Source organism: Apostichopus japonicus, chromosome 19 (assembly GCF_037975245.1).
Source record: "Apostichopus japonicus isolate 1M-3 chromosome 19, ASM3797524v1, whole genome shotgun sequence".
NCBI classification, from domain to species: domain Eukaryota; kingdom Metazoa; phylum Echinodermata; class Holothuroidea; order Aspidochirotida; family Stichopodidae; genus Apostichopus; species Apostichopus japonicus.
This window is the reverse complement of record NC_092579.1, coordinates 25,857,458-25,871,090: the sequence shown is the minus strand read 5'-3', so window position 1 is coordinate 25,871,090 and position 13,633 is coordinate 25,857,458. Positions and strand designations below refer to the sequence as shown.

Here is a 13,633-nt window from a genome sequence, read left to right as displayed (position 1 = left end):
AATATGCAAGTGAGAATTTATGTTTGCCAACATTCATGTAAGGACCTATATCTGCCAACATATATGTGAGAACTAATGTCTGCCAACATATATGTGAGAAATTATGTCTGCCAACATATATGTGAGGACCTTTGTCTGCCATCTTATATGTGACAATTTATGTCTGCCAACATAAATGTGAGATGTCCTTCAACATATTTGAGAAGCTGCAGTGTTTGCTAACATGCATGTGAGGACAGCTGTTCCTTGTCCGAGCACGGTGCACCCACATGTGGTAAATAATCTGGTAAATAATAATGTGTAAATTGACCTTATTTCCGCGTTCAAAGGTATGTGTAGCCGATCACTCTTTGGTACAAACAACTGGTGCTTATAGTCTGGAACATGACCGTGATATATGTTCGAAACATTCGCTCATCTTATAGGCAGAAATCACACTTTCCAATCAACATTGTTATTTTCCGTACAGTATGTATTATTTGAGTTTAGAGAAATGTAAATTTAAACACGAGAGACGCACCAATCAAAGTTAATTGGACGATATACAATCTTTAGCATACAGGTTAAAGTCAGCTGATAAGAAGCAACGCCTACTGAATAAGAGAAAGATAAGACTCTAGTGATCTAAGGTAACATGGTCGCCATATTTTGGCCAGGGCTGAGGGCGCTTAGCTTTCATAGGCATATGCGTCCAATCAATAGAGGCTTTATCAAGTTAGAATCATGAGCTATGCATGCTCCGTTACGCAATTGACAATTAATGGAAATAGGCCCATTAATAAGTTGAGATTGAACAACTAACAATCAGTAAAATCATAATAGCAAGTTTGTAATGTCACATTTTGGTTACGTTAAGGCAGTTGTGACACTGTTCACGTTTGTTTAGATTTTTAGAACATTTTTTTGGTTACAACGTCAACTGGTTTAAATATCATTTGCTTAGCTATGGATATATAATACGGAATAAATGGATTCAACGCAACAAGCTTTATAGAATTATATAGTTAATATTTTTATTGGAATTACATGGTGATGTTCTCAGTTTTAATATAGGCCCACAGCTATTAACTATTGATAATTTCTTACTTTCCGTCACACATATATGGTATCATTCATGTATTGAATATTTTACACCATTTTCACGTATTGACAACAACTTTTGATATTTTCTCATATTTTCTGCAGGTATAACATTATGTTAGTTGTAGAATAGTGAGCTGAGCAATGTACTGGTTGAGCTTTCAATGTATACAGCAAGGAGAATGTTGTTGCTCGGCCTCCCCTTGGATAGGATAAATCATACTGTTCAAAGTATGTTGGCTACAAATATATCACCACAGAAGCTTTCTAGTTTTCCTTTTAATCAGTTAACAAATTTTGTTTTTTACTATAGTGGGTGAGAAAAAACCTGAAGGTTGCCTACAGTTAACAGTAATCAATTACTGTCACACTGCAGCCAGAAATTGTGGTAAAATCCTCAGGCAATTTAAATCAAGCAATTTAACAATGATATATTAATGGATCAATTAATCAATTACTATCACAGTGCAGCCAAAACTGTGGTAAAAACATCAAGATATATTAATGGATCAATTAATTAAATACTATCACACTGCAGCCAAACTGTGGTTATAACACCAAACAATTTAACTCAAGCAATTTAACAATGATATATTAATGGATCAATTAATCAATTACTATCACAGTGCAGCCAAAACTGTGGTAAAAACATCAAGATATATTAATGGATCAATTAATTAAATACTATCACACTGCAGCCAAACTGTGGTTATAACACCAAACAATTTAACTCAAGCAATTTTAACGATAATATATTAATAATTTATAGAGATTAATATTGATAGTAAACTTTCATGCATGCATGGTGACCATATATTACAAAAGTTTGCGCCCAGCGTCGCAAGTGGTGTAAGAATTTTAGCGAAGCTAAAACATTTCCTCCCCCAGAATATACCAGAATGCTTTATCAAACCTTAATAGCATCAAATTAAAGTATACTGCTTGATTATTTGGTCTGGTACAAGCAGTTCACATTTAAGCCACATCAAGATACTACAAGATACTACGTCATAAATCTCACGCAGCACCGCTTGGATATACAAGCGCACTTTTTAAGAAACTCAATTTATTGAAACTAGATGATATTATTATTGCGACATTAACATACAAGGCTTGGAATGGATTATTACCAAACAGTATTCGACATTTATAAATAGTAACTGAGAGTTCCATAATCATAATACAAGAACGTATACCGACGCACATTATAACTCATATTATACACGCACCGTGCAACCAAAACACGGAACTCACTATCAAATGCTTTAAAAACTAAGAAAACAAGCTCCATATGCATGTAGAAAATGCCGTATTAATAAATTCTTACTTCTTATTAATTATGATTTAGTGTTAACTGAAACATATACATATTATTATCGTTTTTGTTCCCTTGTTTGCTCTTCTTCTACTTTGGGAGTCTTCTGTGTTGTTTAGCCAGTATAGGCTTTACAAAAGCCTTCCCTTCACATTGTAAATATTTATGTGAAAAACAAAAAACAAAGAAACTCGAAATCGATTCCTGCATAGTGTGAGTGATTTTACAGTACTGTGCAGTATAGCTGTAGTTTAGATTGGTTGATTCGGCATATAAGTAAAATTTTAGGGAGAATGATTTGTGGTAAAAAAGGCCGGGTATAACAAAGGCCTAGGTATAACAAAGGCCGTGATATAACAATGGCCGGGGTATAACAAAGGCCGGGGTATGACAAATGCCGGGATATAACAATGGCCGGGGTATAACAAAACCGGGGTATAACAAAGGCTGCCGGGGTATAACAAAGGCTGCCGGGGTATAACAAAGGCTTCAGGGGTATAATGACTAACACAACTGGCGATTGACGATTGGTATAATTGATTCGTCAGAAAATAACCAAGGCATGTAAAAGTGTTCTAGTCTTTCTATATAGTTTATGCCAAGTAAACTCTGTGTCGTTCTATAAGCAATTGCAGTTTACAATTAATAAATTTAAAGGAAACATTAGTCTAGAACTGAAAAGACAAGAGGACTAGACTCGTCGAGTACACTTTAAAGCAATGTGTAGTATTTTCTTCATTCATCTCTAACACTATAAAGTGTATCAGCTTGACTACATATATAGATGGCACATTGTTAGATGTATATTTGCAAAGGACATGCTCAATGTTTAACAACATGAATTAAGAGAAAGGCTCACTGTTGCAATTCAAATACTATTCCTTTATCTTTAAAAGCAATGTTGTAAGTAAGTAATGCTATAAATATACTTGAAGCACGGGTTTCCTGACGAAATCGTGACGAACTCGGCTTCGCGACATTATCATGAGTCTTGCTGTCTGAAACCGAGATCAAGACAGAGCCGTTTGATGCCAAAATGAGGACAAAAATCCAAAACCCAACAATGCATGGAACTGAGGGGGCATATATAGGAAGTGTATTCACCCACTCCTCTATAACTTGAAAGAAGGGAGTGGAGAGGAGATACATTCCAAATAAAATTCACAGTAATTCCTCTTCCTGACATGTCTACTTTTGGGCTGTAAATCACCCCTGGACACCATATTGGTGCATCCTACACCCCAGTCAATAAACGTGTACCACATAATCACAAATACTCTCTTACCTCTCTTAGACCGGTCTCGATTTTGCAACACAGTATGCGTTTTAGCTAACAGCCGTCGTTGTGTCTGCGTATGTATAGTGTTTGCTGATTGGATAAAAGAACGTTTACTCCATCAAAAAAAAAATTATAAAGTGTATTCACCGCCTGAAAGCCCATATTGATGATGTATATCAAATTTCATTTCATTCATCGTGATAGTCGCTGCATTTGAAGGAGACACCAACCCCTGCACCATACCATCACTGGTCTATGTGATAGATATATCTGTAATGCCTCGACCCCTGCATCACTAACACTGGTCTATGCGATAGAGGTATATGTAATACACCAACCCCTGCACCACCATCACTGGTCTATGTGATAGATATATATGTAATGCCTCGACCCCTGCATCACTAACACTGGTCTATGCGATAGAGGTATATGTAATACACCAACCCCTGCACCACCATCACTGGTCTATGTGATAGATATATCTGTAATGCCTCGACCCCTGCATCACTAACACTGGTCTATGCGATAGAGGTATATATAATACACCAACCCCTGCACCACCATCACTGGTCTATGTGATAGATATATATGTAATGCCTCGACCCCTGCATCACTAACACTGGTCTATGCGATAGAGGTATATGTAATACACCAACCCCTGCACCACCATCACTGGTCTATGTGATAGATATATCTGTAATGCCTCGACCCATGCATCACTAACACTGGTCTATGCGATAGAGGTATATGTAATACACCAACCCCTGCACTACCATCACTGGTCTATGTGATAGATATATATGTAATGCCTCGACCCCTGCATCACTAACACTGGTCTATGCGATAGAGGTATATGTAATACACCAACGCCTGCACCACCATCACTGGTCTATGTGATAGATATATCTGTAATGCATCAACCCCTGCATCACTAACACTGGTCTATGCGATAGAGGTATATGTAATGCCTCACCCCTGCATCACTAACACTGGTCTATGCAATAGATGTATATGTAATGCATCGACCCCTGCACGACCATCACTGGTCTATGTGATAGATATATCTGTAATGCATGAACCCCTGCATCACTAACACTGGTCTATACAATAGAGATATATGTAATACACCAACCCCTGCACCACCATCACTGGTCTATGTGATAGATATATCTGTAATGCCTCGACCCCTGCATCACTAACACTGGTCTATGCGATAGAGGTATATGTAATACACCAACCCCTGCACCACCATCACTGGTCTATGTGATAGATATATCTGTAATGCATCAACCCCTGCATCACTAACACTGGTCTATGCGATAGAGGTATATGTAATGCCTCATCCCTGCATCACTAACACTGGTCTATGCAATAGAGGTATATGTAATACACCAACCCCTGCACGACCATCACTGGTCTATGTGATAGATATATCTGTAATGCCTCGACCCCTGCATCACTAACACTGGTCTATGCGATAGATATATATGTAATGCCTCGACCTTTGCACTACCATCACTGGTCTATGTGATAGATATATATGTAATGCCTCGACCCCTGCATCACTAACACTTGTCTATGCGATAGAGGTATATGTAATACACCAACCCCTGCACCACCATCACTGGATATATGTGATAGATATATATGTAATGCCTCGACCCCTGCATCACTAACACTGGTCTATACAATAGAGATATATGTAATACACCAACCCCTGCACCACCATCACTGGTCTATGTGATAGATATATATGTAATACACCAACGCCTGCACCACCATCACTGGTCTATGTGATAGATATATCTGTAATGCATCAACCCCTGCATCACTAACACTGGTCTATGCGATAGAGGTATATGTAATGCCTCACCCCTGCATCACTAACACTGGTCTATGCAATAGATGTATATGTAATGCATCGACCCCTGCACGACCATCACTGGTCTATGTGATAGATATATATGTAATGCATGAACCCCTGCATCACTAACACTGGTCTATACAATAGAGATATATGTAATACACCAACCCCTGCACCACCATCACTGGTCTATGTGATAGATATATCTGTAATGCCTCGACCCCTGCATCACTAACACTGGTCTATGCGATAGAGGTATATGTAATACACCAACCCCTGCACCACCATCACTGGTCTATGTGATAGATATATATGTAATGCCTCGACCCCTGCATCACTAACACTGGTCTATGCGATAGAGGTATATGTAATGCATCGACCCCTGCATCACCATCACTGGTCTATGTGATAGATATATATGTAATACACCAACGCCTGCACCACCATCACTGGTCTATGTGATAGATATATATGTAATACACCAACGCCTGCACCACCATCACTGGTCTATGTGATAGATATATATGTAATACACCAACGCCTGCACCACCATCACTGGTCTATGTGATAGATATATCTGTAATGCATCAACCCCTGCATCACTAACACTGGTCTATGCGATAGAGGTATATGTAATGCCTCACCCCTGCATCACTAACACTGGTCTATGCAATAGATGTATATGTAATGCATCGACCCCTGCACGACCATCACTGGTCTATGTGATAGATATATATGTAATGCATAAACCCCTGCATCACTAACACTGGTCTATACAATAGAGATATATGTAATACACCAACCCCTGCACCACCATCACTGGTCTATGTGATAGATATATCTGTAATGCCTCGACCCCTGCATCACTAACACTGGTCTATGCGATAGAGGTATATGTAATACACCAACCCCTGCACCACCATCACTGGTCTATGTGATGGATATATATATGTAATGCCTCGACCCCTGCATCACTAACACTGGTCTATGCGATAGAGGTATATGTAATACACCAACCCCTGCACCACCAACACTGGTCTATGTGATAGATATATATGTAATGCCTCGACCCTTGCACCACCATCACTGGTCTATGCGATAGAGGTATATGTAATGCATCGACCCCTGCATCACTAACACTGGTCTATGTGATAGATATATATGTAATGCCTCAACCCCTGCACCACCATCACTGGTCTATGCAATAGAGATATATGTAATGCCTCGACCCTGCATCAGTAACACTGGTCTATGTGATAGATATATATGTAATGCCTCAACCCCTGCACCACCATCACTGGTCTATGCAATAGAGATATATGTAATGCCTCGACCCTGCATCAGTAACACTGGTCTATGTGATAGATATATATGTAATGCCTCGACCCTGCATCACTAACACTGGTCTATGCGATAAAGATACATGTAATGTACAACTTTGCCACACAGCAGACATAAATCTAATACCATCTAAAGAATATCAAAGATTTAATGTTCATTCACACACAAGGTTGAAGTCGTGAGCCAGTCTGAATAAAACATTTATGTAAAAGGGAGGTTTTACAAATACCTAGACAAATACAATGAAGCTCTTTGCATGACTTAATGATGGCAGTGGTTTAAATGTTAATTTTGTTCCGATTCCAGAGACACTTTAACGTTAAAGAACGTCCTCAAACCTATAAACTCCTAAAAGGAGCAAGATTATATATATATATATATATATATATATATATATATATATATATATATATATATATATATATATATATATATATATATATATATATATATATATATATATATAGTGCTTGTTAGTCAATGTTCCTATTTTTGAGCAATATTATAGCCTGTTATTTTACTTCAAGGATTTTCCTTATGTAATGTTTAAACTTGGGTTTGTAGGGTAAATTATTAGCCCCAAGTGTGAATAAAACATTTATGTAAAAGGGAGGTTTTACAAATACCTAGACAAATACAATGAAGCTCTTTGCATGACTTAATGATGGCAGTGGTTTAAATGTTAATTTTGTTCCGATTCCAGAGACACTTTAACGTTAAAGAACGTCCTCAAACCTATAAACTCCTAAAAGGAGCAAGATTTATATATATATATATATATATATATATATATATATATATATATAGTGCTTGTTAGTCAATGTTCCTATTTTTGAGCAATATTATAGCCTGTTATTTTACTTCAAGGATTTTCCTTATGTAATGTTTAAACTTGGGTTTGTAGGGTAAATTATTAGCCCCAAGTGTGATTGCATATCTTAAAGTAGGAATGACACGTTAACATGACTTTGTGATTGGACACACAACAGTTTCAGAAGTTGTTACAACAAATTGATTATTTCTTTATTTGGATCTCAGGTATCGGAACAACCATAGAACCATACAAGATAGGTTATAGCACTGGGGTAACTATTTGATGGCATCACTGTTGCATTGTATCTGCCACGACCCTGAAGAACGTTGGCGGAGAGCTGATGTTTAGGGCTCTCGTTTATAGAAGGCTTTTCTATCATTTTAATGATTGAAAATTATTGCGGTGCATATCAAGAACCTTTAAAAACATTTGTAATCCTAACTAGTATTCCTTGTGTAATTGTTGCCATATTAACATATGGTCTTTAATCTATGAGTGAGGTGAAGAACGCCATCATAACCAAAGAAATTTTTGTTTTGTGTTAGTTATTTTTTCTTAAATTAATATTTTATTCCACGTGGTTTGGATTTGCAGGGCCATAGTATGCAACCCGTTAACCGCTACTACATGTTCGTGCCTATTTGGGTCAGTACATTGTGCACAATACTTGAGACTCTTAAATTTATCCTGTTTTATCAGCCTCCCAGGCATTACACACACGATATGATGTAAGCCGTAGCAAATATAATACACTATAAATGCAAAAGGTACAACAGTTATCAGTATTTTCAGAAAATTTGAACTTGAAATAAACACAGTACGTATATACTATAGTAATAAGTAGGATACCACCCACCAGTCTGCAGTCAACCGACATCTTACCTATGAAAATACTCAAGTTACACAAGAGTTTTAGCTTTGTATATAGGTGAATATTCAAGATGTACACCGTTAGTCTACATGTCTTATCAATGCTGCACGTATAACATCCATATTATATCATGCATCACACTACACGCTATCACTGTGCTTTATGATGCTCAGTAACAATCAAACAAACCTGTGCTTCCAAAATAACATATTGAAACAAGAGAACTAATAATGAAAAATAACAATTAACGAATGTATCCTTCAACTGTCCTTAACATGGGGCATAGTGTCCTTGGCGGCATCACCTACTGTAAGTTAGTTATCAACCAAACTGAGCTTTATGCCAATGTCGCGGCAGCGGGCAAATTGTTTCTACGGGCATATGACAATACAATCTCATTGATTGTCTGACAGCGTGAAAGGCTTCGTACATGCGTAGCTCACAAGATCTAACTAATTATGCAGAAGTAAATTATATACTTGTTGACTTGAGGGGTTCTTGTCCTACATGCGTCATAATCGCTGAATCACATCATTAGCTATATCTAGTGAGTGTTCATCAATATGCTTTTGTTTTCCTTAAATGATGATAGTTTTAAGTTTTTGTGTTGATGCATTGAAATAAGATTTTAGGCAATTCGAGAGTTGCAGGTATTACAATAAACAGACATATGTTCTTGCTTTCTGTGCTATAAACAGGTTTACTTTATACTGTCAAAAAGTTGCGTCAGGGTTTAATTATGTGGTAACGTAAGTTTGTCAAGCAGATAGTTTAAATTAAATGAAAAAAAAAACAGATTTCAACACATATTTTTTTGAAATGACCTTTTCAAATTACCCTTGATTTATTATAGTATACTCGATGCAAACGTTTCAAAGTGATACTCTTAATCTATAAACATCTTTTAAGTCAATCGTGAACATGAAGTCATTTGGATCTGGGAAACTGGTGAAAGAAACAACAAGAAAAATGCACTTAAAGCAAGTCTCTTCTATTTAGAACACTTAACCTTTCGGTGTAATTCCACAACCGTTCCAGACTGACAAAACCAGATCTATCTTTATTCAGAAAAACGTTAAGCTTTTGAAAATTGGAAGCGGCATGACTTTTAAAATCAGAACTATTAGTCACACATGCTGATCAATACGTATGCGAATGAGTAAACACGGGCATGTAGTTCTCATCACTGAGGAATACAGATTTATATGTACATTGTATACCATTCTTACACAAGACAACCCACTGCGAACGATCTATTTATACACAATCGTCTACAGCATGGATTTTACTTCGAATAAAATCTGCGGTGCTATACTTTTTGAGACAAATCGCGCTCCATTAACAGTAAAGAAAGGCATAAATCATAGGGTTTGAAAATGGTAAAGAAATGAAACCCTACATGTCTGAGACTGATCACTAAGGATCCGAACTCTGAATTAATCTTATCCACTTCGATCTGACTATACTTATATACCTATAACATGATCTTAGTACTTGCCGGTCTTTCATGGCTTCGTCTCTTACAACAAGGGAACACTTATAGGACAAACCATTGCCACAAAATGAAGACAGAACAACATGCGCTCACCAACTATGATGGTAATCAAGGGTCGAAATTAACTTATTTTCAATTAACACAGTCAGACGTTACTTCAGAGTCGACGATTCACTTCATTACTTATTCATTAAACTCAAGCCATAACAAGGCGAGTGTCACTAAACCCACTTTGATTGAAACCAGTAATATTGCTGATAGATATATATTCTTACCTAAAACGTGCAACATTTCTGCAGTATTGCATATAGTGAAGTTTATGTTAAGCACTTCACAATTCGGGATCCTCTTTGGGTATATAGAGAGTAAATTGGTACCGATAGGTAATAAGAGAAATTTGTCCGGTTTGTACAATTAATAGAATTACACCACATTTTCTTTCTTCTGTGACAAGAGTGTTTTCCATGCCTGAATTTAAATATTCTTTTACCAAGTTTCCAGTTAAAAAGCTAAAATTGCAGAAGTCAATTGAAAATCCATTTCCACCAATTTTATTTTGCCATTAAGAAATGCCGACAATCTACATTTGACGATGTCCCTCAAATAAGCCAATTAATCGATAATATAGAGTAAATTGTATGCAAAGATTTGTTTCAGAATATGAATTTTCCCTAATATGAACATAGTAACCTAAAATGTTGTAGTCATATACTCAGAAGTATACATATATTATTCACATTTCACGATATTATAACAGCACACGCAGAAATAGATGTGTTTTAGCTGTCTGAGTTGACTATATACATCAACATTACATCCTCTTCTCAATAGTTAGTCAATACTATAATGGCTTTGAATCCAGTCTTATTCTGCAGTGGTGTTATTATATATACTGTTAGTCTTACAAAACCGGCAACCAAGTTGAGAATGAATAACATCAATGATTGTGTTAACATCAATTTCCTATTTGATGACTATACAGATAATATGTTCATATTATTAACTCGACAAACAAAGAAGATATGGATTATCATAATGTACACAGGTTATATGTAAATGATGGGTTTGAAACAGTTTATAGAACCTTCAAATAAACGTGCCAAGGCTTGTTTTGCTAACTACCAGTATATTTAGTGTGGGGCCTTCATTAAGTAATTGGAATAACATTATTAAGACATATAGTAATAATCCAGTGCATCTTATATCCAAATTGTAGCGTTCTTACTGCAGAAGTTATCAATCATTACTGTGTACACCTGCCTTTAAATAATGAATCGCCGAATTATATTGTTAGCGCTTCAAGAATGTATGCAGTTTGGTCACCGCTTTAAATCAAGGGCAGATTTATACATCTTAAGAGCATACATATTCAAACGTATGCTTATAATGTGGACAAAATCAACCATTTTCACACTCTGTTCTCCCTCATTCCCCGTCTGTCTATGAAGCGCTCGTAATTTTAATAGGTTGATTTTGCGCATGTCCGTTTATTATCTTTCGAACGACAACAAGAATCTTCGCTTCATTTAAATTGTCAGCATCGCCGAAAGAGGCAGCTTTTAGATTTGTGTGTGCTTCAGCTGTTTACTAGCACGAAATCTTGCAGTGTGCTATATGTGTGAGATCATTTTAATGTTGGCTGATTAATAATTTTGAATTTCAAAACGGCTTGAGTTGAACGTAGTTTCCGCATTAGCTGTGGAAATCGTGTGTTCGATGCTTGAAGCAGCATACGTGCAACTCAAAGGAGAAAGGAATTTTTGAAATTTCAATCACAGATAGTATCAAGCTTTTAACACGTATATCTGTTGTGTTTTACCAAACAGTTTTCTTCGTTTCTCTCACAACCGACATAGGCTAAGAAATCGACAACTATCTTCTCGCCTTTGGCAAGATGTTCAGATTGAAGATGATTGGAAGCTATTTCGTTATACTTGATAGTCTGATGTTGTTGGTAATGGTTGGAGCACAGTACATAACCACGGCACCAAACTATGTCTACGAGGAAGAAGAAAGCATTCCGTACCTGGAATATCAACCTGTTGCGAACATACGACAGCTGGAGTTATTGGAACAGAAAGAGATACGCTTGGGGTATATTGCAACAGGTCAGGTCGAGGTTGATCGCATTGCTGTACAGATCAGCGGTGCCATGACACTAGCCGTCAAAGATATCAACGAAAATCCTGACATTTTACCGGAATATAACGTCTCATTTTACTTTGGAAATACCACAGGTGAAGAAAAGGATAGCCTGCTTAAAATGGCGCAGCTCCACAGAGAGGGCGTGTTAGCATTTTTTGGACCAGATCTCACCTGCGACATAGAAGCCAGATTTGCTGCAGCTGTTAACTTACCAATTATTTCATACGTGAGTATAATATTTGCATTCCTAAGTAAGTTACAAAATGTTTTGCAATACATCTGCCAGTTTGTTGACAGTATTACAATACTCTGTAATAGATATAAGCTGCAAGTTTGAATAAAGACGGAGTTAATCTAGGCCTATAGATGAAATATTTCAATGAATAACATTTGCAAAATGACAGAGTGGGGCTCCAATTGTTTACAAGTCAAAATTGTTTATCAAATATGATCGGACATGATGAGTAGGCCCAATTCACTTCTTGGGGTTGCGGACCTTGTCCGCTTTATTGTACAGTAATCTGGATCTTTCTGCAAAACGCGCCTTGCCTTATGAAAGGATATATTCTAGCCATAGGCCTACTAAGTATCAGGATTTATTGTGTGTCAGGCCAATCTATCCAGCATAAGTTTAAGCAGCACAGAAAGCGGCTCTCCCTTATTGGCCAAATTCTATTTCATATTCAGTATGTATTAATGTGTATAAAAGAGGTTCACGTGCTCACCAATCAATTTGACGATTTTATTAAATGCGGGAATTTAATTTATAAGGGTCATTGCAATGCTCTGTTAACCTTGTTATTTCTTAAACGGATGAATTCAGTAAACAACTTTTCGATTTGTCACGCTGTTGACATGTAGATCTCTCGGAGTGGCCGCTATTCATCTTTGCTCACTGACTCACTATAAACTTATAATATATTTGCCAATGTATTTGTGCCGATATAACGTGTGTACTGTAACTTTATATATAAATGGCAATGATGCTTTCACCGTTTAACCTTTCCAATAAATCCTTACTGCATGCAGCGTTAAGCCTTCTTCATTACACACATTAAACTACTGTTGTATATACACTTTGGCTGGTAAAAGCAAATTCTAGTGAACCTGCAGATGTTTATTGTGTAATGCAGTGTATTGCGTTATGCACAGAGACGAACAAACGTGAGATTCGTGCTGAAGTAATGACCCGAATTTATTAACCGAGAGGCAAAGGGTAAGCTATTTAGCTAAGCTGAGAGTGTATCCAAGGTAACGTCTGCAGAAATTCTCGTGGTACGTGAGGTAATGAGGCGCCCCTTCCCAAATTAAAAAGCGAAAATTTGAAAACCAAAGACCGAGCTACATCATACCAAACAATATATAACCTCTTAAAACCAACCTGTAGTTGCAGATATGTTCAGGTGGTTGAAGTTGATTGCTGTATGAA

At 36.9% G+C, this 13,633-nt stretch overlaps 1 protein-coding gene across 1 annotated transcript in view; it reads left to right on the top strand.

The window, feature by feature from the left end:
• Nucleotides 1–13,633, top strand: part of LOC139959449 (guanylate cyclase 32E-like) — a 112,558-nt gene that overhangs the window by 12,219 nt on the left and 86,706 nt on the right. Inside the window, exon 2 of the mRNA XM_071957087.1 lies at nt 11,916–12,430. Coding sequence (XP_071813188.1) covers nt 11,954–12,430 — 477 coding nt within the window. The 5' untranslated portion in view covers nt 11,916–11,953. The remainder of the gene's footprint in view (nt 1–11,915; nt 12,431–13,633) is intronic.